Source organism: Equus przewalskii, chromosome 6, assembly GCF_037783145.1.
Source record: "Equus przewalskii isolate Varuska chromosome 6, EquPr2, whole genome shotgun sequence".
Classification (NCBI taxonomy): domain Eukaryota; kingdom Metazoa; phylum Chordata; class Mammalia; order Perissodactyla; family Equidae; genus Equus; species Equus przewalskii.
Window position 1 is genome coordinate 23,352,705 of NC_091836.1, and position 26,826 is coordinate 23,379,530.

The 26,826-nt window shown below is 39.3% G+C and overlaps 1 protein-coding gene and 1 pseudogene across 9 annotated transcripts in view; one reads left to right on the forward strand and one right to left on the reverse strand.

Annotated features, from left to right (window-relative positions):
- Positions 1-6,533: 6,533 nt before the first annotated feature.
- The window catches only part of NXPE4 (neurexophilin and PC-esterase domain family member 4), a 50,868-nt gene continuing 30,575 nt past the window's right edge, over positions 6,534-26,826 (reverse strand). For 4 of the 9 annotated variants that reach the window (XM_070623179.1, XM_070623181.1, XM_070623177.1 and 1 more), the window contains exons 3-9: positions 22,942-23,051; positions 19,747-19,855; positions 18,465-18,570; positions 11,808-12,541; positions 11,243-11,304; positions 9,685-9,891; positions 6,534-7,127 (exon numbers count right to left, since the gene is read on the reverse strand). In XM_070623179.1, the coding sequence (XP_070479280.1) occupies positions 6,592-7,127; positions 9,685-9,891; positions 11,243-11,304; positions 11,808-12,541; positions 18,465-18,554 (1,629 nt within the window). In that variant the 5' untranslated portion in view covers positions 18,555-18,570; positions 19,747-19,855; positions 22,942-23,051 and the 3' untranslated portion in view covers positions 6,534-6,591. The other 5 variants (XM_070623182.1, XM_070623185.1, XM_070623184.1 and 2 more) reach the window with 5 other exon arrangements.
- LOC103540782 (BCL2/adenovirus E1B 19 kDa protein-interacting protein 3-like) lies at positions 21,489-24,476 on the forward strand (annotated as a pseudogene).

Genomic DNA, 26,826 nt, shown 5'->3' on the forward strand with positions numbered 1-26,826 from the left:
ATTCACATATATGAAAAAAACAACTTCTCTGTGCCTTAGTTTCATCGATTTTCTGGTATGTAGCTCATAAGGTTGTTATGAAGATTAAATGAATTAATACATGGACAACATTTTGAACAGTGCCTTGCACTTAGTTTAAGCTCAGATTCACAGGGAGTTGCAAAGATAGTACAGAGAGGCCCTCTATGCCCTTGATGCAGTTCTCCTCAATGGTTGTAACTTACATAGCTATAGTACAATATCAAAATTGGGGATTGGACATTGCTATACTGTGTGTGTATAGTTCTATGTCATTTTCTTCCATGGGTAGATTTGTGTAACTACCACTGCAAACAAGATATAGAACTATTCCATCACCACAAAGATCTCCTTCATGCTACCCCTTCATAGTCACACGCATCCTCCCCTCCCACCATTCCTAACCTCTGGGAATCACTAATCTGTTTTCCAAAGTGGCTATTTTTTTTTTGTCATTTCAAGCATGTTATATAAATGAACCATATCATATGTGATGTTTTGAGATTGGCTTTTTCACTCAGCAGACTATCCTTGAGATCCATCCAAGCTGTTGCATATACCAATAGTTTCTCCCTTTGTATTGTTGAATAGCATTCCATTTACGGATGGACCACAGTTTGTATAACCATCACCTATTGAGGTCCATTTTGATTGTTTCCAGCTTTTGGGTGTTGCAAATAAAGCTGCTGTGAACAATTGCGTACAGATTTTTGTGTGAACATAAATTATCCTTTCTCTGGAATAAATGCCTAGGACAGCAGTTTCTGGGTTGCACGTGCATGTTTAGTATTATATTCCAACCTGATCTCTCTTTTGATTAGGAAATTTTATTCTTTTCTGTATAATATGATCACTGCTATGTACAAACTGGAGGAATTCTTGAGTTCATTCATCTCACCAGTTTATTGTATTCATTTTAATTTTTGGTGTGTCCCTCGAGTTTGTCTTTATTTCATCTATCACAGGTTTAGTTTAATGAACATCTAGTTAACTCTAAGTATGGCTGCAACATCTTCTCACGTCACTCTGGAAATTAATTATAATTATTTTAAATTCCTATATAACTTGCTCTGTTTCTTTGATGCGTAAATTTCTTCTGATTGCTGTGCTTGATGCCTTTCTTGCAAGCATTAGTCTTTTTCAAATGATGGCTAATTTTTGGATATGTGTTCATCTTTGAATTTGAGATTCCCCACTAGCCTCTGTAGATGTTATATCTGTTTACTGCAGTTCGTTTCTCGGAGAGTTGTTAGAAATATTGCCTGGTGCTGTGTGCCAACACCTAGTCTCTCCATAGTCCAGTCTGCCTTTTGTTCTTAGGTGTTGTGCATGACATTGCTTTATCTTTCCAACCCAAGCATATACCTTCAGTGCTTTCGTATGAGGTGTGGAGGAGTCATACCTCCGCTTCTCTGTCAATCACGCTGGGGCTCCCTCCTGATCCTGGTGTAGGAAATTTTTGTGGCAGTCCAGTCCTGAATTCATTTGGTGCTGTAGTTTCATACTTTAATCCAATCTCTTCTGATTTCAATCTTTTAGAATTTTCTCACATTCTCTGTTCTGATGAAAGAAATTATTCTTCTCCTCTAGCATGGTAACAAAGTTTTATAAATCTCCTTCCAGACATTTCTTTGGACGTATTTGACAGGGGAGCCTGCAGCAGGTGCCAAGCCCACCATTTTGAATAAATTCTGCAGTTTTTCCTATCTACCACCAGCTTCCTACTTTATAGTGTTAATCTCTTGTTATCTATTTATACTGTCGTGTGTTACATGCTGTCAAGTTGGCTCTGACGCCTGGTGACCCTGTGAATGAGGGACGTCCACAATGTCCTCGGCAGCCCTACTCAGCTTCTGTGGACTCACGCCTATGGCTTCCTCTATGGAGTCAATCCATCTCATATTTGGTCTTCCTCTATTCCTGCTGCCTTCTACTGTTCCGAGCATTATTGTCTTTTCTAAAGAATCCTGCCGTCTCATGCTGTGCCCAAAGTAGGACCACTTGTTTATCTTTTATCACTAGAACCCATTAGGTGTATAATACCTGATAAATAAAAGGTTCTCAATAGACTGGCTTTACAATCTTGGACAAGTTCTTAACTTTCTAGGGCGGAACTTACTCATCTATAAAGTGGGATATTAACAGTGCAGGCTTCTTAAGGTTTTGAGGATTAAGCATAAAAGCAGGCACTTAGTAGTTCCGTTAATCTGTGTCCTTCTCTTTTTGTTTCAGGAGAAATCTGTGGAATAAAATCATTCCGTCTCCATACAAGCTCTTTTTGTCCACACAACAGTTCCAATAGATCCTACTGGGAGCATCACTTATGTAGATGGTAGAATGCTTCGATGGGATGAATGGGATCCACAGAGTCAGAATCAAATGGTTGACAGTCCCTCTAGTATGATATAAAGTGGAGAAGGGGCAGTTCCCCAGTAAAAGAGGGCCTGTGTTACTAGAAGTAGGAGTATTGGTCAGGACAGAAACAATAGTTGTTGAATACAAAAGGCAGTACAGATGAGGGCAAAAAAGAGAATGAGTCATATTTTCTGTCATTAATCCTTTAAGAAAGCTTTATCCAAAAATTTCTTTCTCCCCATGAGTCAAATTAGGTACTTATTTATTCACTCATTGATTTACTTATTAGTCCCAATCACTTATTGCATGCCTGCAGTTGCAAACTTGAAAATAACTGGGAATCCATGTGTAGTCTCTCAGCTCTGAAGGTCTGGGATTGTTTATAAGTGGTAAAGATATATTCCCTGCCCTTATCAAATGTGTGATTTAGTTTCAGTGTTATCTATGTTGTCAGACACATATAGAATTATTTCCAACACAAAACAACATTATAGCCATGGGAAAATATTGTTATGAGTACGCAGAAGAGGGAGTGGGTGAATATGCCTGTATGGACCTGGGACTTGAAGGATGACTGAGCTCTCTTTAATTGGAGAAAGCTATGAAGGATGTTCCTTCCATGAAAAAGGAACAGCTTGGACAATGGACTGAGGGCAGGAATATACACTCAATATGATCCTTACCTGGTTCTGGAAGTAGAAAATTCATTAAAGGGCCACTTCTAGAGCTTAATTTAGTTTAAGATACAGAAATTTTGGCCATGCTGGTGGACCCCCGGTTTCATTTTTAAGTTATCTTTATACAAGTTTGTCCCTTTGGTTGAATTATGGTTGCTTTCTGGGTGGGGACCAAATCTTATTCTTCCTTTTTTCTGCCCTAAGTGTGCCAAGCCCTTTCCTTGAGCCACGTATATCAATATCATTGTCCATGTTCCAAAAGAGCAAAGTTTGCCTGGTAACACAAACAGTAGTGCACCCAATGACATGTGTCCATACTCTCCTTTCTCTTGCAAAGCTGCAGTCATCCATAGGTAACAATGAACAATACAATCTCTGTTCCTAAACTCTTCATTTCTGAGTCAACACATCAAAACATTTTGTGATACACATCTTGTGGGCTTTTGCAGATTGGATGAATCTTGTAGCCTCTCTGTCATATCATGGACAGATTCACCTGAAAGAGAACATGTCTTTACTGCATGCCGTGTCATTTTATACATAAACATCTCTCTAATTCCAAATAGGTAGCTATTAGCTATTATTGCCTCAGGCTTCCTTCCTAGCAAATGTAAAAGGAGCCTTTGTTTTATTTAACACATACAAACTGAACCATTAATATATTCTAGGCATTGTTCTAGACGCTGTGGACAAAGCATCTGGTGGACAACACAAGGCCCTATAGTTCGGGAGCTTAGATAAATCTAGCGTTGAGTAGAACAGGTAAGAGTCACATACATGACTAACTTAATGAGATCATTTTGGATAGTGATACGTAGTTACACGAAAAGAGAACATCGTGAAGTGACTAATTGCCAGAGAGATCGAGAGATCTACTTCTCGCTTGTGTGGTCAGGAAGAATTCTCTCTCGGGAGATAATTGACCTGAGACTGTACTGACAAGAAAGGGAGCCTTATGGTCATGGAAAGGAGTTTAGAGGTCATTGAAAGATTTTACCTAAGGATGTGAAATAATCTGATTTCGATTTTTAAAAGATCAGTCTGCCTGCTGTGTAGACAGTGACTTGTAGAAGTTTCAAGATTATAAGCAGAAAAACCAGTAATGGCCTCAGGGGTGGTATAGCTTGGACTAGGAAGGCAGCAGTGGAAGAAGAGAAGAAGAGACAGATTGTCTACATACATTGTAAGGAAATATGGCAAAACTTTGAGATGAGTGAGAGAAATGGGTGAATCAAGGATAGCTTCTGATTACTCTATGGATTTTGCTAACATGTTTTTCAATTGGAGAAGACTAGGGATAAATAAATGTGTTTTGGAATATAGGGATATAAGAATTCTACTTTGATCATGTTGAGTTTGAGATGCCTCCTAGATGCAAAAATGGAGAGTTAAGTAGGTAATTCGATATGCAAGTGCTAAACTCAGTGGGGAGATCAGAGCTAGAGACAAATATTTAGAAGTTGTCAAAATTACAGGTGTTTTTTAAACCACAGGGTGGATATCACCCAGAATGAGAGCATAGAGCAAAGCAGGTGGGTAGGACTGACCCCAGGGTATTCCAAATTTGGAGGCCAAGTAGTAGAGGTAGAATTGGCAAAGGAGTGTGGGAAGGAGTCTCCAGGGAGGCAGGAGGAAAACACAGAAAGAGTTGTGTCACACTCTTTCCTTCTCTCCCTCCCTCTCTTTCCTTCCCTCTCTCCTATTTTCCCTCCCCCAGCTGCCTTCCCACTTTAGTTAGGATAAAATTCAAACTCCTTGCCATAGGCTCCAAGGCCATAGTGATCTGGCCTCTGCCTTCCTCTCTAAATTCTTCTCCCTCCATATTTCCCTCACTGACAATACTCCAGGCATAATGGTCTCCTGCTCTTTAAATAAACCAAGCTCCATCAGGTCTCAGGGGCTTCGCATTTGCCGTTCTTTCTCTAGCATCTGTCTCTCCTTTGTCTCATGAATGCCTCTTTTCCATTATCTTGATCTCACTTGAAACGTCTTCTCCTCTAAGGTGCCTTCTCTGACTAGTCACCTCCATCACTACCATGTCGCTCTGCAACGTATTACCTTATTCTATACTTTGTTCTTACTACTTTTGCAGTATGGAATTATTTTATATCTTTTGTTTATCTTTTTTCTTTACCACGATGTAAATTCTTTGATGGCAGAGAATTCACGTGCCTTTTTGACCACTGTCTCCCTAAAGACTAGAACAGTTCCTGGCACATGATAGGGATTTAATAAATATTTTTGACCATCTGAGTGTTTGCTGGGCACTGAACTGTGAACTGTGGTTCATGGGCAATTGAGGAGAAAATTTATTATCCCTTGCCGAGAGGCTAGATATATTTAAGATGTTCCTATTACAATTGCTATTTCCTAGATACAGCAAGAGTAAGTCAGGGACCCAGTGATATCTGGGGCATAGTTTAGAGGGGAAAATTAAGGAAGAATATGCCAAATTGCTTTATACTAATTATATTGCCCTATTCAACTGAAATTCTCATATCAATCATTCTTTTTCGGTCAAGTTTTGGGAAGTCCTATTAAAATGCAAGTAAGAATGATTAAAATATTAACCTACATGTGTTAATTGTTGATTATCTGCATAATGCTTTTCAAACATGTTTTAAACAGTGGAACTTTTTTCAAACCAAAAGCCCAACCACATACACATAGTCCAATACACATAGCGTAAAAATGGCTGATATTTTGGCTGATGTGATGTGGCAGATCTTGCACGCTGCCCACCAGGCACCTCTCCTAACTCCTGTCCATCCAGGCAGTACCTGAAGTACCACCTACAACACCCAGAGCTGTACAGAGCAAGGTTTGAAAATTACGAATCTTAGTCTAACCCCTTCGTTTGGGAAACCAAGGTCCAGAGAGCAGAAGTGACTTATCCAAAGTTATAGAATTACTGCAACACAAGGACCCAGGCCCAGCTCCGTGAATTCTAGTGCACTGTGCTTGTGCCTGTGTTATCCTATATTCCTGAAGGATAAAGTTTATAGACTAGATTAGTCTCCTAGCAGTGGGAGTTCTATAGGGAGAGAAAAGTCAGAGGTTTTCAGTATCCCGGGGACCTTGCTTGGAATTCTGCTGGTCCTCCAGGACTGTGGACCTGGAGAATTGCCTCACAAGACTTCTCTTCCCACTTGGAAATCACCTTGAGCTTATCTTTAGTGGTAGAAATAAGGAAATGGAAGTGCTTTCTCCACATATTTATTTTATAAGGACTTTATTGCTCTGAATTTCCGTGCCTCAGAGAGAAGAACTTTTAACCATTAGGTGTCTTGACTCCCCATTTGTGAAGAGTGGCAGGGTTCTGATCAAGAACGGTAGGTCCTTTTCATGAGTATTTTTATTTTTAAGAGGAAGCACAAATTAGAAGTAACTAACTGATTTGATTGAATTGGTGGTTTATGGATCAACCATAGCACAGATTATCTTGTGCTAATTGGGAGTTCAGAACCAAACACACATTTGACATGACAGCAAACACTTAATGTTTTTAATTAAGTAAACAAATTTCAGAGATATGTGTTATCTAGCAAATATAGTTTAACAATATATTAATCTGATTTCTGACTACAGATTGAGGTGGGTGGACATTATTTGTGCCATATGCAATTGTCATATCCCAGGCATCAATGATGCCCACATTAAGATCCTGGAAAATGTCCTTTATGACAAGATATTGGATGTAACCATGAAAGTCACTAAATCTCTCCATGTCAGCGTCCATATCCCTGATATTTTCTGCCTTGATAATTACCATAGTATCTGGGCTTCTCAGAAGAAGACGCTGAACAGCTTTGTGGACATTGAGGGCCCTTCGGATAAAAACATCAATGGGAAACGGTCTGAAATGCTGGCCCAGAGAAATAACAATGATGGTATTTTTCTCTCCTCCAGTTCTGTCAATGACCCGGGCGAGGTACTCAATATCTTTGACTGAGTAGATCAATGATCCAATCAAGGGGTAACCATGTTTTTGCCACTGGATGTTGATATTCTTATCCAAGTCCACAGCAAGCAGGTTTTGAAATTTTCCAAGTTCATGCAGATCCACTGACTTCAGTGCTGATGACAAATAGGCAATCCCAAAATGAAAGGAGAATAAAGTTACAAAGATCATAAAGATGAAGAAAAGCTTCAGTGTTTATGATTGAATAAGTTAATCATGGCTGATTTATTATAGGTTTTAGGTTTAAAACTTATTAGAGCAATCAAGAGGGTTGCACAAGAAGAAATTATATATGCCCCCTTGTAGAACCATGTAGAACCAAATGGACTGGGGATGGTAAGCTCTGAAGTAAATTCATTGGAGGATGATGTAGTCAGTTTTGTAGGTGTTATTTTTGTACATTTTCTTAACTGTAGACTAAGCTCATTTGAGATAGAAAAAGGTACTAATTGATGTCTTTACATTTTAAAAAAAATAAGTAGACCTATTTCCTCCAAATATTCTGTAAGTTCCTTTAAGACTGAAATTACATTCTATACCTGTGTGTTTCCTTTACATATGCATGGAACGGTACTGAGTACAGCATCTATAATAACAGTATTACTATTCATCTGTGAGGGACTTTGCAGTTTACAAAGCGTTTATTTGGACTTATATATTCATTCCCCTCAGAGCTCTTCATATATATATTTGTGCATATATGGATATATTTAATTGCCATGTTATAGAAAAGAAAACCAAGAGATTAAATGACCTGCTCAAGTTTACACAGCTAGTGACAGAATCTGTGCTGAAACTTGAAGCTGCTCTCACTTCTTGTGAAAGTAGTCCACCCGATCTTAAAACTTTTGATGGTAAATGTAATAGGAACAGAATAAAATGAAGTCCTTCCATTTTTCATCATATTAATTAGATCCTTATCAGATTATCAAGGCCAGCTGCTTTGTAGTTAGAACTTCTGAGAAAAATGTGTAGAAAAGGATTATTAATGCTTTGTAACCTGTGCCGTCTTGGAAGTAAAGGGCTACATTTAACGCCTTAATGCAGTGAGATTTGAAAATGGAGATGCTGGAGGGTTGCTTGGAGGAAAATGGCAGAATGATTTTCTTCATTCTGCTTCCAGCTTACTTCCGTTTCCTTTTTCAAAGCACACTATGGGCATAGAGTTTAATTTTTAACAAAATGTGCAACAGATATTTTGCTACTGCAGTTTAGGAGATTAGTCACAGATGGTAATAACTCAGTAATTCAGTACTCTGTTTTAGGAAGTGATGCTAAAGGTCATCACCAGAACCTTAATTTTATAGATGAGGAAACTGAGGTCCAAGGAGTTCAGTTGTTTATCAGAGGTCACAATGTAAAACTGTCTCCTTCTGTTAGGAATTCCACTGATAGCTTGGAGCCCTGCTGATTTTCCCTTTTCATTGAGAGGATCAGCTTACCCTCTGAGTTTGAGATCACAAGAGCAGCATCATGACAGGAAGGCCAGAGTGCCCCTGGCACCAGGAGCCACACCAGGTGCACTGACCCCAGTGATAAAAGCTAGAGCCCAGCACACAGAGGGCAGGCAGGGATGGTTTTCCAGGTTAGAGGGCTATGATCTAGTAGTGGATTCTGAGTTATTATTACCGCATTCTTGGTTTAGTAAAAAGAGCAACTGGACTAGGAGTCTAGCCCCAACTCTGACATTAACTAATGATAATAATTGCAATATGCTGTTGTTTACCCAGCAGCTTCCACATGCCTGTGTGGCTTACGATATCTTAAATATTTTATACCCATTACCTCATTTAATCTTCATAACAAGGACCAGATACTATTATTATTTCTAGTTGATTGATGAGGAAAATGAGGCAGAGAAAATAAGTAACATGCCCAAGGTCATGGCTTCTAAGTGGCACAGTTCAAGTCTGTTAGATTCCAAAGCCCATGCTTTTAACCATTGTGCCTACCTGATGCAAAGTCACCACCCAGCTCCTGGCATCTGTTCTTTTATTTTTTCTGCTTTACCTTCCCAACCACCCCCCCCCCCCCCACCAACCCCGTACATAGTCGTATATCTTAGTTGCAGGTCCTTCTAGTTGTGGTAGCATCTGTTCTTTCATGTAATGATCATAGTGATGATAGCTAACACTAAAGAGAACTGACTATGTACCAAACAGTATTCTGAATGCATTGCTTACATTACCTCATTTTACCATGTGGGTACTATTTTCATCTCCATTTTACAGACGAGGAAACTAAGGGACACAATGGTTATATAACTTGCCTAAAGTCACCCAGATAGGACACGGAGAAACCAGATTTTGATACCAGGCCATTTGGATCTAGAATCCACACCTTTAAACATAATGCCAATTGTAGAAGGCGGACAACATAATATATGAGGTTATCTTCAGCTCCGTCAGCGATTTTATGAGCATGCTGGGTAAATACTGAAGTGTGAATTCTGCGGGGATAAGGATGTAATAAACTGTTTTCTACACTGGCTCCCTTCCAGTCAGAGAAATGTGTTCTTTCAAAGAAAAGTTAACGACATCTTGCGAAAAGTTTTTGTGTGTTGTGTTTAAGAAATATGAAAAAGAAGAGGCATTTCCCGTATTTCTTTCTCCCCTTGAAATGAAAAAGAAGATTCAGAAAGGGTTATGCATAACAACTTAGACCAAAGCGTACTGTTGATACTGCTTTTGAAGTATTCCATCCACTGGCGGATTGTGGAATCTCCCATTAGATGTATGAATTTTCCCCTTAGGCATTCTTTCATTTTAATCGGAGCCAAACTACAGGAGACAGGATTCCATGTGTCTTTCCAGACGTGTCCACTGGGGATTGTGGATGTCATTCCAAACTTGCATTTCTTTTTCGTTGGAACTCTTTTTTCTGCCAAAGAATCAGCAAGATAGGCTCTCCTAAAATATCACATTATCCATGAGTATTTATTAAGAACCTACTGTCTTTTCTAAGTATTTACTTAATAGGGCATAAGCGTAGTAGAAAAGCCTTATTGAAGCATCATCCTCTTAACGGAATAGTTATTTGTTCAGTAAAATTTTTCTCTGATATGAATTTTCTAAATGATACCCATAATGTTCATTATACAGAACATATTTTCTCCCAGGAAAAAAAGCCTTCTGGGTAAAATTTAAGCGTTTGTTTGCTTTCCTATGTAAGTAGAGTCATCAATTCTTGCTTAGTAGCGAAAACTCAATTATTCTATCATTTTAGCCCACTTTATCCCCAAGTTTATCACACTCTGTCATAGTGTCTTAAATGCCACCATCAAACTGTAAATCCTTTGAATTAAATGCAGGGTGATACACAAAAAATTAACAACTAGTTTGGTTTGGGACCTGGACAGTCCACATGGATATGGCTGTAGGCTGGCGTAGAGTCCTGGAGGTCCAAGACGGGCCAGGTATTAACTGTTAGTTACTGGTTTGTGGATGGTCTGGGAATCTGAGGGACTGAGGTGGCTAGGATGGTGAGGAGCCCTTGGGGGACTTGGGGCAGTGATTATTCACCAACCAAAGGAAATAGTTCATATTTTAACAACTGGTATGAGTGTACGTGTGTATCCTGGGTGAAAAATGCCATTTCTCCCTCTAGGTACATATTTACACTTCAGTGTGAACAAGTTTATTTGCAATTAGCAAGCTGTTAATGCTTAGAGAGACACAAAAGCTCTTGCCTTAAATGATTTTAGATAGAGATTTCTTAGGATGTTTGGAGCCAAACAGATTGAAGAGAAATTAATAAATATAAGTGTGGAAGTGCTATTTTATATGCTAAAATAGTTTGAAAGGCAGCAAAGACCAAGAGGGGGAAATTGTAATGAATTGACTCCTAGATGGTGGGTTGGAAACCTCTAGATGGTGATTCTGGTCTTGTAGTGATGTGGGAAGTGCTGACGGTGGTCGTGTGGAGGGTAAGGACCTAGGTGTAAATTGGGAGAGAGTTTTGACATTTGAAGGTTATTGTATTAGATGGCCAGGTAATCTATTGCCTGATAAATAGATTGATTATGAGAGTTATATTGCTAAAACAGATTTATGGTATCCTAGTGATTTCAATCATTTATTCACTTAGGTAACTGGTATGTTGGCCCACCATAGACAAGTCCGATGAGAAGCACCAATAGGACTGATAATAGTGAACAAGTCCAGCAGAAAGAAGAAACCCTTTACCTGGGTCTAATATTGAGAACCACTCATCAAACACAGGGAAAACTTACTGTTGCATTGGGAGACACTGATGGCATCGAAGTTTTCCATAATCTCTACACCCACATTTGACCTTAAAGAGACAAGTACAGGAATTAATCTGCAGGTGGCCCCAAAGATCAGGAAACACAAGAAGCCACATTCTTCATTGCTTCAGTTATTTCTTAGTGATAATAATTGACTACTGTGCCCACGGTTCCAAGCCATTTATTAAATTTTCATTTCTTTGCTTATTAGTTTAGGGGGTACAGATACCCGGAAGGTGTGCAAGGTAATTTATTGAGATTGCAGAAAGAATATATTAGAGCACATACATGTACACACATGTATATTTCTCATCCTCTTTTAATTTGTATTGTTTATATTTTTTGTTTCAATGACAAGGGTTAAATATCCAAAAAGTTTAGAGACTACTGGGGAGTGGGCACTGTCCTCAAACGAATTCACAGATCTTTTCTAAAATGGCTCTTCATAGAGTCCCAAAGTTGATATACTCACAGCACTTTCCTTTGGATCAATATGTAGGTGAAATCATTACCATGGTTGCCCAGGTAGTCTCCAAAAATAGTTATTTACCTTTCAAAGAGGCTCCTTTCTTGTTCGCTAAGATAAGAAACTTCCTTGTTTTTGGAATACATGTGGGTGAGTGCAGCACAGGGCGCCTGTGGAGGCTTCACACAGTAGAAGGCTTCTTGGTCTTGGGCATCCAGGTACTGGCACAGTTCAGCACTTGAGTTTAAAAGCAGGGCACAGTCAGTATTGACATGGGAGGTGCCACTGGCAAACTGGCCCGTGAAGATCACCTTGTCATAGCCTTGGTTCCTTGCCCTCCAGAGAGCCGACACCCCTTCACTGGGGTGGATGAGCAGGAGAGACAGAGAGACCTGGCCCTCCCAGAACAGAGTGAAGCTGACAAGGTAGGTGCCATTGTTAAAGTCTGTCACCTTTCCTGAAGCGCCTGCCTGCAGGGCGGGGGAGGACATCCTGGCCCGCAGGAAATCCCCGCCATATTCCTTCCTGCGTCCCAGGTGGTCCCTCACCTGCAGCAGGATGTCTAGCTGATCCCCTTTGCAGTATGTGTCTTGCGGGTTGAGGAGGGTAGCTCTGCTGTGTGCGGCACTGGTGGTGGTGTTCACGTGAGTGAAGGGTCTGGGTGGGACCAGCTGGTCTAGTTCCTCCATGATTTTCTTTATTCTCAGCTCAGTCTCTGCTAGTGAAACTACTGGATTCAGCGATGCGTCAGGACATAAGGAGTTTGTGAAGTAATTCCAGTGATGGAGGGAGATGGGCAACTTGAGTGTAGTCCATAACTGAAATGACAAGGAATACAATAGAGAGCATAGAAAATGTTCCCCTTTAATGTAATAATTTTTGGTAGGTTAGCCAACTTCTATCTTTTATAGAATGATGGGAGATATGAAAATTAAACTAAAATGATATTGAGATTTTATTATCATATATGTTTCACAGGCAAAATGATTTTCCTTAAATCTGGTGGTACAACCTCACTTCTCCTTGGCTAATCTATTTCAGAGAGTCATTTAACCCCAAAGAGACTGAGAATCTTCTTCCTTAAAGTGGTGATGATAAAATATACCTTTACTGGACAACTGTGAAGACCAAATGAGATAATGTTTTTTAACTGCAGAGCAGAGAACAAGTGTTTATTGTTCTGTTATTTTTTATCTTAAAACAAGAATTCAGTCATTTAAAAAAAGTTCTTAAAAAATGTTTAAAATGCCTGGGGCTCTTACGTAAAATATGATTATCTGTTGTTTCTATTTCACTTTTTTCACTTTGCTTAAGCATTCTATGATATTTATCAGTATTTTTCAGATTGCTTTAGCTAACTTAGGAGATAAGAAACATAGGTTTATAAAAATACATATTTATTTTCTAATTGTAAAATAACACTGATTTATTATTAAAAATGAGAGAATGCTGAAACTTTATAGCAAATAAAACTCAGTCACAGTCATGCCAACAATTGATAACTACTCTTAACATTTTGGTGATTTTTCTCTCATTCTTCATATACTATTTTACATGATTGTGAATAAATTGAATATTTACCAATGAATTTTGACTTTTTTAAAAAGAGTGCCGTTAAAAACTCTCCATCTTAGGTCAAAGGCCGCATAGTGTTCCAGCCTATGGATATAGCTTAATATTTCACCTATTTCCATCTTTTCTGGACAGTTATTGCATTCAGCTTTTCTCTATTACTTATAATTCTGTAAAGAAGAACTTTGGTATAAATCTTTCTTTGTAGTTCAGGTTATTTGCTGAGAACTCAGAAATAGAATTATTGGTGAAATGTGGTGAATATTTTTAAAGATCTTAACACATGCTGTGAAATTGTTTTCCAGAAATGTGGTGCCGATTTGCACCTAAACGAGCAGTGAATGAGAATTCTACTCTTAAAACCTCATGCTCACACCATTGGGCAGCTCATTTTTAGAGAGATTTGCCTGGGATTAGAACCTGACTCTGTCGCTGACTAGCTGTACAACCTAGGTTAAATTCCTTAACTTCTCTGTGAATCAGCTTCTTCATCTAAAATTTGGGTCATAAAAATAACCACCTCATATGTTATTGTGGAGATCATTGGGCTAACATAGGAAAAGCATTCAGAATGGTACCTGGCACATACTAAAGTGTTTGTTATTACTATCTATATTATTTGATAAATAAAAATGTTTTTTATTAAAAAAACTTAATATGTCAAATAATAAAACAGTAATAATATTAATCCAAGAGTATTGGATTTCCAGAATTTCCAGTAAAGGCAGAGTAATTTGTATTGGACTAACTCTTCTGCAGAGAACAATGATAAACTCTAGACCAAAAAACATCCTCTCTAAAAGCACAGGAGAGTGACTACAAGCAGACAAATGCTGGAGGGGAGTTGAAAGGTGGAAGAAGGAACAACTGGACTTGCATTATAGGAAGCGCTAACTGAAGTTCTTCAAGCCAAAGGGAAATTACACCAGAGAGAACTTAGATCTTCAAGAAGAAATGAAAACACCAGAAATGGTAACTATACAGACAAATAAAAAATATTATGTGTTTATCTCCTAATTTTGTTAAAATATGTATAATTATTTAAAGTAAAAACTATAATTTTGTAATAATATGGCAGCTATAGCATAAAGAATGGGGTAGGAAAGAAATGGAACTAAGAGTTTAAAAGGTTATTACAGATTACATGAAGTAGCACAATATTAACTCTGAAAGTGAAGACTGTGTACTGTGATTCCTAGCAAAATCCCTCTAAAAAAACAACTTAGAAAGCCCGGCCCCACAGCCTAGTGGCTAAGTTCTGTGCACTCTGCTTTGACGGCCTGGGTTCACAGGTTCAGATCTCTGGCGTGGACCTACGCCACTCATCAGCCATGCTATGGTGGTGACCCACAAATAAAATAGAAGAAAGTTGGCACAGATGTTAGCTCAGGGTGAATCTTTCTCAGCAAAAAAAGAAAAACAAAAAACCACTGCAATAAATGTTTTAAAAAAGAATCTAACAACTTAGAGCTATAAAAATAATAGAGAAACGAAAAGGAAATACTAAAAAAAAAGGAAAAAAATTCAGTTAACCCAAAATAAGGCAGGAAAGGGGGAACAGAAGAACAAAAAACAGAGGGGCCAAATAGAAAACAAATAGCAAAATGGTGGCCCTAAATCCTCTCATATTAATAATTTCTTTAGGGGCCAGCTCTGTGGCTGAGTGGTTAAGTTCTCATGCTCCACTGCGGCGGCCCAGGGTTCGGATCCTGGGCATGGACATGGCACCACTTGTCAGGCCACGTTGAGGTGGCGTCCCACATCCCACAACTAGAAGGACCGGCAACTAAGATATACAACTGTGTACAGGGGGGGTTTGGGGAGATAAAGCAGGAAAAAAAAAAAAAAAACAAAAGATCGGCAACAGTTGTTAGCCCAGGTGCCAATCTTTAAAAAAAAAAAAATAATTTCTTTAAAAGTAAGTAGACCTGGGGCTGGCCCCGTGGCCGAGTGGTTAAGTTCGCACGCTCCGCTGCAGGTGGCCCAGTGTTTCGTTGGTTCGAATCCTGGGCGCGGACATGGCACTGCTCATCAAACCACGCTGAGGCAGCGTCCCACATGCCACAACTAGAAGGACCCACAACAAAGAATTACAACTATGTACCGAGGGGGCTTTGGGGAGAAAAAGGAAAAAAAAAAATAAAATCTTTAAAAAAGTAAGTAGACTAAACACTCCATTGCAAGGCAGAGATACAAAAGCAGGACCTAACTACTTGCTGTCTGTAAGGAATGTAGTTTAGGTATAAAGACAGCTACAGGTTGAAAGTAAATGATGGAAAATGATATACTATGTAAGCATAAAAAAGCTAATATTAATATTAAAGCAGACTTCAAGACAAAGAGTATTACCAGAAACAAAGATAGACAGTTCACAATGATAGAAGGGTCAATGTGTCAGAAAATATGGCAATCATAAATGTGTATGTGCCTACACATACATGTATTTATACCTGAAACAAAAATTGACAGAACTAAAGGAAGAAATAGAAAAATTCACAATCATAATTAGAAACTTAAAAACCTCTCTCAGTAGCTGCTACAGGCAGTAGATAAAAAAATGAGTAAGGACCTAAAGGATCTGAACAATATTAGCATAGTAATGTCTTTTAACCATCACAGTACTTTATCAGATATTTTTAAATTGCTACGACCTCAAATGAAAATTGAGTGATTTTTGAGGGACCAGCCCAGTGGCGCAGCAGTTAAGTTTGCATGTTCCGCTTTGGCGACCTGGAGTTTGCCAGTTCGGATCCTGGGTGTGGACATGGCATCGCTTGGCAAGCCATGCTGTGGTAGGCACCCCACATATAATGTAGAGGAAGATGGGCATGGATGTTAGCTCAGGGCCAGCCTTCCTCAGCAAAAAAGAGGAGGATTGGCAGAAGATGTCAGCTCAGGGCTAATCTTCCTCAAAAAAAAAAAAAAAAGAAAATTATGAGTGATTTTTAGTATGGTAGAATAATATTCTGTGCACAAAATGAAGAAATATAACAGGAAAATTCTGATTCAAGATGGAGAACTAAGCACATATTATAGCCTCGATTTCCCTCCATAAAATCCTATAAAAGACAAGAAAGTACTTAAAAAATTTCTAACTGTTCTGGGAAAGAGGAAGAGATACCTTAATTGGACCAGAACTAGTAAGGAATCTCCTGAAAAATGAAAGGCAGGTGAGATTAGATCAAGGAAGAAAACCTTGGCTCCAAAGTCACGCAGATGAGGATTCTGCAAAAAGATGGAACCCACTTCATGGCCACTACAAACCGGGAGGAGGTTGGTCACTGGGGTTAGAGAGGGTAGAGGGGTAACCCACAGGAGGACTAACCAGGTGGGTTGATCCTGCCCTACTTCCCCACCTGAGCCTGGGCCAGGCAGCTACAAATGGGGACTTCTGTACTTGGGTGTGAGTAAAAACTAGAGATATTTCAGTTGGAGAGGTAGGGTAGGACCCTGTGTGCTTGGCCACAGCGTAGACAGATGGGCAGCATGTATTGCCCTGCAGTACTTTTTGCACCTATGCTACCAACGTGCTGGAGAAAACAGATCACAGCTCTCCAGACTGGCCACCACAGAATCTCAGGTATAGAGTGGACACACAACCAAGATTTAGCAAAGATTTTTATGGAAGCCAATTCATGAAGGAGAGGTATCAAGTTTAATGAAGAGAAGACACCCAAGGGAACAGAATTAATAGGAAGAGCAAAACAAAATTTAGGACAAGTATACTTTCTATCCTCAGAGAGATGCTAGATGATATTGCATCCATAAAAGAATGGATCAATTAAAGATCTTGGAAAGTGAAATCTTGCTATTCAGTGGCAAAAGTCAGTTGCATTCCTCTACACCAGCAACAGGCAAATAGAAAATGTATTGAAAAGGACACTATTTACAACAGTGACAATAAATGATAAAGCACTTAGGTGTAAATCTAACAAAAGATGCGTTAAGACCTCATGCAAAAATTCTAAAATTTACTGAAAGATCTTGCAGAAGACCTAAATAAATGGACAGATATTACATGTTGTTAAACAGCAAAATATTACAAATATGTCACTTTTTCCAATTTTATCTACATGGTTAATGTAATGTACATATAATTTAAGTAGGATTTTTCATCAAATTTGACAGGCTGACTCTAAAGCATACAAGAAAGAGTAAAAGGCCAAGACTGGCCAAGAACTGAAGTAGATTAAGCAATGGTAACTTGACCTACAAGTTTTCAAGACTAATTATGAAGTTCCATTAATTACAGCAATGTGGTATTGATACCTGGAAGACAAATTGATCAATGGAATAGAACAAAGAGCCAGAAAGGGACCTGTACTTATTAGAAATTTTGATATACAACAAAAGTGACACCATAAATCAGCTTAGAAAGAAAGAACTACAAAATAAAAAGAGCTGAAAAAGTGATGATCCATATGGAAATAAAAGAAAAATCAGTAAAAAAGAGAAATCCAGATACATTACAGGGTTAAATGTCTTTAAAGTTAAAAAAAGTAGAATATTTAGATAAATAATCTGACATTAGAGTAAGGAAGAGTTTCTTAATACTTAAAAAGCATTAACTGTAAAAAAAAGACAAACAAATTTTACTATATAAATATAAAAATAGTTTGTTGTTCAGAAATGCCCTTGGGGGGCAGCTCAGTGACATAGCGATTAAGTTTGTGTCCTCCGCTTTGGCAGCCTGGGGTTCGCGGGTTCAGATTCCACGTTGGACCTATGCACTGCTTATCAAGCCATGCTGTGGCAGCATCCCACATACTAAATAGAGGAAGGTTTGCACAGATGTTAGCTCACGGACAATCTTCCTCAAACAAAAAGAGGAAGATTGGCAATAGATGTTAGCTCAGGACCAATCTTGCTCACTAAAAAAACAAGAAAAGAAATTCCCTTAAAGAAGATGAAAAGATAGCTAAATATTGACAGAAGAGAGTTACAACACATACAGAAGAGACAAAGGAAGAATGTGTGCGGCCACACACAGTATTATCCTCTCCCATATTGCATAATGATCATAAAGTACCTTGGTTCTTAAAGGTTGTGTAAGCTGTTGAAATTCCCCTGTTACAATCTATAGGTCTGGTCGTTTGGACTTTCCTAAAACATGTGAAGTAGCGAGTAAAAGTATACTTTTGTAAAACACAGAAAGAAAGCAACGCCTACCTTTGCGGAGTTTTGGACAACTGTAAAAGTGATCCAGGAGGCTAATATAAACAATAATACCAACAGTGACTTACGATTTATCACACTCATTGTCCTGATTAGGCTCCTGCAAGAGACAATACAAAAACTAGCACAAACACAACCAAATCAAAATAGAAAAGAAATGCAGATACACATGAAAAGTTTATGCCTCCCGATTTTTTTTCGTCCTCAGATAATCTACTCCCAGAGCTCAACCTTGGCCCTTCCAGCTGTTCTTCCTGTCTCCCAACTGCTAGCTTGGGCTGTCAGCTTGTTCCTTCAACAGAAGTGCTATTCCAAGACATGGAGCCCACCATGGACTCCCGGGAACTGAGCAGCTCAGGGCCTGAAGGATACAGGGTTGCTCAAGTCTAGGTGAATCTCTAGGATCTGTGTCACCTAATGGATTTCTTGTTCTCCTCCCTTAAACACAAAAAGCAGACACAAAATATCTCAGTAATTATTGACCCTGATAATCACATCATCTTAGGGCCTTTTCAATGTAACTTGATTTTTCCAGCTTCCTTATGACAAATCTGTTAATATGTTCCCTTTTCTTGTCTTACCAGCCTTTCTAGCACCCCTGAAGCTGGAAAAGAATTACTTTAAAACTCAGATTTCTTTGAAAAATTTTTCATCTTTATCCATATTTTTCTATGATTACATCTTAATTTCTGTTTTCGTCCTGGAATTTCAAGTTGTCTTTTTTTTGTTTTTTTGTGAGGAAGATTTGCCCTGAGCTAACATCTGTTGCCAATCATCCCTGTTTTGTTTGAGGAAGATTCTCACTGAGCTAATATCTGTGCCAGTCTTCCTCTACTTTGTACGTGGGATGCTGCCAAAGCCTGGTTTGCTTGGTTTGATGAGTGGCGTGTATGTCCACACCCAGGATTTGAACTTGTGAACCTGGGGCCACTGAAGCAGAGCATGCAAACTTAACCACTATGCCACCGGGCCGGCTCCTCAAGTTGTCTTTTAAAATCAGATTGCTTGATCACTTTGTTGCATATACAGATGTTGAATTATAAAGCTGTATACCTGAATCTTTTACAATAAAAAAAAATCTCTTTATATACATAAATAAAAATCCAATCTCTTACTGCTGTCTTTCTAAAATTTTCCATCTCTGAAAATTTACTTTCCCCTAGAAGCATCTCCTAGCCTAGATCCACAGTTTCTACATAGACATTAGAAGTTTCTGCATCCAAAAATAGATGTTACCCCTTCCTCTTCTTGCCCAAATTTGCCAATATTTTCATACCTTTAGTTTAGACTTTGACTTTGTTGAATCCTCCACATAGGAGCTCTGGTAAGCCGGGTGTGGAGGCTTTGTTCTGAAGCCACCAGTGTACTCTCGGAGTACCTCTCCTCTGTGCCAAAACAAATCAAGGCATAAGCTGCGGTCTGCATGCTTTGAGCTTAGAGCCACAACCTTCTGCTTGTTTCAGCTGAGTGTCAGGTATGCCAGCTCCACCCTAAGGAGGGGCCTAGATAACAAACTACCGTTATCAGTTCACACAGAAGTAAGTGTGTGAGGTCGTTCCCATTTTCAGATGAGGAAAATGAGGCACAGGTGGTTTAGACATTAGCTAAGGTCATATAATTAGCACATGGAAGAGGCAGGCCTTGAGGCCAGAGCTCCAGAGCTGGATTTTTAACCATTCTAAGGTGCTGCCAGCAGTCATGAGATAGTGGGAGACACGAGGCAGCAGAAGCCATGAAGCAGAGACAGAGGGTAGAGACTGGTTCGGTGTTAACAGCAGTAGGAGAAGCAGAGACAGAAAGTGCTTGAGTCACTTAATGGTGGAGCACACAAAACCTGTGCCTGCCGCTGAGGTGGTTTCAAACGCATTACTAGGGCCACCTCGTGTCCTAAAGGCCCCTCCAGTTAGTTCCTCAGCGACCCTTATGATCTCTGGGAGGCACTGGAGCATGTTGCAGGTCTGGGAGGATGAATTTTATCTCATCCCTTGTGGGAGACTGGAATTAGACACCCCAAGATATGCCTCTTTGGCCTGAGTATTATTTGGGCTGGTTACTTTTAAAAACTGCAGACAGGAAAGAAACCCTGAAAAGTAGAATTTACTTACCCTTTCTTAAGAGACATTTACATTGTAAAGGAAATCTCCATGTGTAAAGGCGTCTCCCTCTCTGTACCAGGAAGAGGGGGAATGACCTTATCTCTAGAAACTCTCATCAATGCGGAAGGCAAGGACTCAAGTCTGCACAATAACCTGACTCTTGTTTACTGTACTTGTGTGGTAATCTCCCATGATCGACTCCCCCTACCCCCAACATCCTCCTTTGCTTTTAGCTGAGGATAATATTTAAGGTGGTGGCTTCAGTCATTTTGGTGAGTTTCCTGGGCCTCTCCCATGTATACATGTTATAAAGCTTTGTTTAATTTTCTCCTGTTATTCTGTCTCATGAATTTAATTCATTCTCCAGCCAGAAGAACCCAGAGAGGGTAGAGGAAATGTCTTCCTCCCCTACAGCCTCAAATTCTCGACAGGATTCTAAAATGTGCGAAACTGTCAAAATCGTGTGACACCAGCTACAGATATTGCAAATACACGTCATTATATTTTTGTTCACTGGCAGCATGAAACTGAAAGTGTTCTTTGAAGATGTTTTCCATGAAGATGAAAAACAAAACACAGGAAAACCGTGAACATCTTGTTCAGATGCACCTGACTTTGACACTTGAGTGATACGAGGAGCATGTGTCTAGGGATTTTCATGGCTAGGTAAGTGAACATGTTTGTTCAAAGAGGGATGTGATTGGTTTCCAGAGCACTTTTAATGGATTTGCACAACCTGAACAGGAGACTGTGGGCATCTGGCCACCTAGTCAATTTTTGACCAAACTCTAATTAACATGTTCGCCTGGCTGAGACTTTGTCTCCAAGATAGAATGAGGAGAACTTATTTAAAAAATTTATAAGTGGGCTTGCCCTTCAGGGTTGACTGGAACCTCTCTCCTACCAAGACCCTTTTAGTGATATGATTGTGAAGCAGGTGTACGCCCCTTTTTCTCTTGTGGAAAATGTGACTGAAGCGGAGCAACTTAAATACAGACATTTTGGAATGAAAAGTATTCCATTTCGTTATATAGATAGATACATTGTTAAGGTGTATTTTCTCTGCATTAGAACTGCAGTAAACATTTCTGTAGTCAAGATGGGCTGATGAATCTTAAAATCAGTGGATGAAAGCTTGGGGAGAAACAAGAATATCTTTCCACCAATACATTTATTAATTTCAAAGTGAAAAATAGTACTTTACAGTGGAAAAAAGCAACAGATACCAGCTTATCAAAGTGATCAAGGTTAATATCACGAGTAATAAGATACATCTTTTTCCATAAATATTGTACCTAGAAGGGCACACCACTTCTGTGATATTCTTGACAAAAATGCATGACCTCAGTTAATAATGAGAAAATACTAGATAGATCAAAATTGAGGGACATTCTACAAAATAACTGACTAATACTCTTCAAAAGTGTCATAATCATGAAAAAGAATGCAAGACTTTTAAGCAACTTTCAGATATTGGAAGAGACTAAGCAGGCATGATGATTAAGTGCAATGTGGGATCCTGCAACAGAAAAAGGATCAATGGAAAAACTAGTGAAATTCAAAGAAAGTCTGTAGCTTAGTTAATAGCCACGAATGTACTAATGTTAATTTCTTGATTTTGAACTTTGTACAATGGTTACACAGATGTTATTAAGTGAAGCTGGCTGAAGGGTATATGAGAACTCTCTGTACTATTTTTGAAACTGTAAGTATAAAATTATTTCAAAATAGAAAGCTTAAGAAAGCTTCTCAAATGGAAAAAAATAGTATATTTCTCCATGAAATGATTTATTTTTCCCATATCATCTACCAAAAATTTACCAAATAGTCTGTCATATTTATACAGGTTGGTGCTGCCACTTCTATCATTTCACATTGCCATCTATACATGGTATGTTTCTGGGCTCTTCATCCTGTTTGGTCTACTTTTCATCTATAGATGTCACACTGTGTTTTTGTTTTATTTTGCCTTTTTAAAACATGGCTTTGTATATCTTATTATCTGCTGGTCTGATTTTTATTGCTCTAATTTTTTCAAAATTAGCTATCTATGTACCATGTTTTCCCCCACATGCTGTTAAGAATCAGTGTTCCTACTGAGGCAGCAAGGGGGGATACTAACAGATGATGTGTTCCCTCATCTGCTCCAACCCTGGAGATGCCACAGAAGTGAGAGGGAGGTAGTGTATTTCGGTTATTAGTAAAAACTGTGAGAAATCCCTGGGAAGTCCGAGATGATGGGGTTCTGATGTGCCTGTTGGAGGTGAGGGTTTAGGAAAAGAAAGCCAACCCAGGATGCAGGAAAAAGCTGGAAGCCACGGATAGGGAAAATATTGAGGTGAGCCTTCTGAGTCTTTTTAGTTTCCTTTCAATACCTTGGTTAGAACACTGATTGCTGCGTTGCTACTCCAGGGCAGAGAAACAGCATCATCTTGCAGCAGCCAGCTGGAGGCAATGTAGTAGTATCAGGCACCAGTAGAGAACCCTGAGGATAGAGAGGTGAAATATACATGTGCAAAGGAATGAGCTATTCCTAAACTCCTCCCCATCACCACCCATGGGGGCACTATTGTCATTTTTATCTGGGACAGTACTTCATTGTGTGGGATTTTTTCATGCATTATAGCATGCTTAGTATCCCCTTAGCTTTTTGCCCTAAATGTCTATTGTAATCCAGCATTATTATAGCAACCCCCAAATTTCCCTCGTACATTTCCAAATATTGCTTTTGGTTGAGAAACTCTGATTTAGATGTTTAGATCCCAAGAGGACAGTAGCTCTTTGGAAAAGCTGTACTCGAGTGGAGGTGCGGAAAAGTCACTTGAGGTCAGTGTCACATTATGTGTGTGAGTGAGAGAATGGGAAATTGTCGAGAACAGATCAAAACAGGCTCTTAGCACTAAAGAATCCTTCTCAGAATCTCTGTAAACTCATTACCAAGGGCACAAGCTAAGGCTTGGGATTTTGCCTATTCTCCTAGGGAGACAGTACCATTGGTAGTAGCAGATAATCCCAGGGAAATGTGACCTTAAGAAAAAAATGAGACATCTGAAGAGAACAACCACTATATAAGAAAAGGAAAAAAGTAATGGACCACACACAGCAAGAATTAGAATTGTAGGGGAGCAGAATTTGATACCCCAAAGTGTGTGTCTTTGGTTTGAAAGACTCAGGAAGAAACTTGGATCTTCTTCCCTAACTGCCTAAAAATAGACAGCTGACGCGCCCCCTCCCCTGCCCCAGCCGCGGGGCCTGCGCTCCCGCTCCGCCCACTCGCCCGCCCGCCGCAGCGCCCTCCCTCGCGCCTGTCGCCTGTCGCAGAACGGGATGCCCCCGGACTGCAGGAGGAGAACTTGCAGGGCTCCTGGGTAGAATTGCACTTCAGCAATAAATGGGAACGGGAGCAGAGTTCCAGCCTCCGTTTCTATTTATAATGGTGAAACGGAAAAATACTGCTGAATGCCCAGCATGAGTCTGGACGGAGTAGTTTCAAGAGTTCTCACTGTGACCGCCCGCCTCGCTCACAGACCCCACAAGATACTAACAGAGCTTCTGAAACATACCCATAGCATTGGAGAGAAAAACAGCTCTCAGTCTGAGGAAGATTATATTGAGAGAAGGAATGAAGTTGCAAGCGTCCTGAAGAAAAACTCAGACTGGATATGGGATTGGTCAAGTTGGCCGGAAAATATCCCCGCCAAGGAGTTCCTCTTCAGACGCCCTAAGCGCACAGCCACACTCAGCATGAGAAACACGAAAACATGAAGAAAGGGGGCATTGTCTCGGCAGAGTTTCTGAAAGTTTTTCTTCCGTCTCTGCTGCTGTTCATCTGCTGGCCATTGGGTTGGGGATCTACACTGGAAGGCCTCTGACGACCCCCACCAGCACCTTTTGATGAAGAACTGAATGCGGCTCTTTTCATGTAGCCGGATGTGCATCCGAGCTGGCGGCATAGCTAACTGAAGAGCCATCTCGGTCCTTGAGAGGCCGCACCACTTGTGTGTATTGGTTCTGTAAATGCTCTGTTCCTAATTTAGGCAAATGAGAGAATAGACACTAAAACCATGCTAATCTGTAGTCATAGCTATGGGATCAATTAATAAGCATGTCATTAAGACTGACTGTAATAATTTGGTAGTAAATTTTCTTTGGCTATTTTAAATATCTAAGTATAAATAACTTTAACCCACTAGTCATGATGTATGTAGTATTTTCACAAAAATTATCTGCCAGCTTCATTCAGTTAGGGCACTTTATATTTTGGAAGAATGAACAATGTTGATATTAAAATGACTACATAAGGGGTTTATCCCAAATAAATATTGTGGCCTTATACTCACACTGCTGGAGGAAATACTATGTTCGAGGGCGTGCAGCTGTCTAGGACAGACTGCTCAGCTCGGCCTGCCTTTCTTCGCTGTGCAGAGCAGAATCCGAGGTACACACAGACTCACCATGTGGTCAGACGCTGGACTGCCTGCTTTACAGGGTGAGGACTTCAGTCTCTGGCTGTTAGTAACCACTGCATGGTCAGTATCCCTTCCAGGCCACCTGCCAAGCTAAGTAGCTTACTCTTTTATCACTCTAGGTTGCTGAATTTAGTCTTATCCTTTGTGTTCAGTTTTTGCGTGCTCTTAGAATCAACTTCATTCTAGCAAATCTCTCTACTTTGAAAAAGACTGGAAATAGAAAAAAATAAGCCTTTGCCAAACCCTAAAAAAAAAAGGGAATTTGAGATAGAAGGCCTATTTCAGGAAGGAGCTATCACCGTAGATGACTATGGTATAATATGAACTGGGTGTGGTAGACAGAGAGGAACCTAGCAAGGCCCATTTGATCCAAGTCCTCTCCATGTCCCATCATCTTTGCAAGGCATGGCAAACATTCGTTTACCAGATGTTTGCTTTACCTTCTCTGTGTGAATTGCCTTTGTCTCCTTTGAAGTCCAAAACCACTACACCCAACATCCTTATTTGTCTTTAGCTGAAGATGATGTTTAAGGTGGTAACTTTGGCCATTTTGATGAGTTACTCAGTTTTCCTGGGTTTTCCGCATGTATACCTGTTATTACATTTGTTTGATTTTCTCCTGTTATTCTGTTTCATGTCAGTTTAATTCTTAGACTAGCCAGAAGAACTTAGAAGGGTAGAGGAATGGTTCTTCCTCCCCTATAATAAGCATAATAAATATCATTAGACAGAGATAAAGTAGAGATATCAATTGTCTGATTGTAAAGCAGAAACAAACAGTCATAAAGAACTAGTTGAAGATTCTTAGTCCAAAACATATAATTGCTGAAGTGAATAATAGTCTGGTGCAAGAGTAGAATGCACACAAAAATCAAATTAGTGAGTTGGAAGATGAGCTTGAGGACCTCTCCCAGAAATCATCAAGAAGGAGACTAGAGTTCAAAGAGTATGAAAGACAAGTTAAAAGATATGAAGCAAAGAAATAAAAATGTCAATATCCACATTTAATAAGAATCCCAAAAACGTAGGGGAAAAACCAAGGAAACAAAGAGACAATGCATTATTTTCAAGTGCGTGTGAAAATCAAGGACAGACCACATACTGGGTCACAAGGGAAATCTCAGCAACTTTTAAGTTCATCATTGAAATGTAAATCACAATGAAATTGCAAAATATTTGACAGGGAATAACAATGAAAGTAGTTTATATCAAATGTTGTAGAATGCCACCGCATCGCTAAGAGGGAAGTCTATAACTGCAAATGCGGCTATCACATAGCAATGAAAGTTAGGACTGAATGAGCTAGATGGCCCAGTCAAGATTAGAAAAGAACAGCATAGCAAATCTGAAGAAAGTAGAAGTGAGGACATCATAAATATAAGAGCAGATACTAATAGGAGATAAAACAAAGAAACAATAGAAATAATCAACACAATAAAAAGCTAATTCTTAGAACAAAACTAAAAAGTAAGAAACTTTCCAGTAAATTTGATCAAGAGAAAACCAGAAAATATACAAATAATTAACTTTGCGACTAAAAAAGGGTAGACCAAAGCTGATACCAAGATTTTTGAAATCATGAGAAAGTACTAGAATAACTTTATATCAATCCATTTGCAAGCTTTGACACAGAGGAAATATTTTAAAATTATATGACAACAAAATTGATGGGAGAAGGAATAAAAAGCTCAAATGAAAAAGCAATTATTCTGTGCATAGTGACTTCCTTCTAAAGACTACAGCCTGGAAATAGTGGAAAAGAGTAACTTCTACAGTGGAGAAACCTGACAA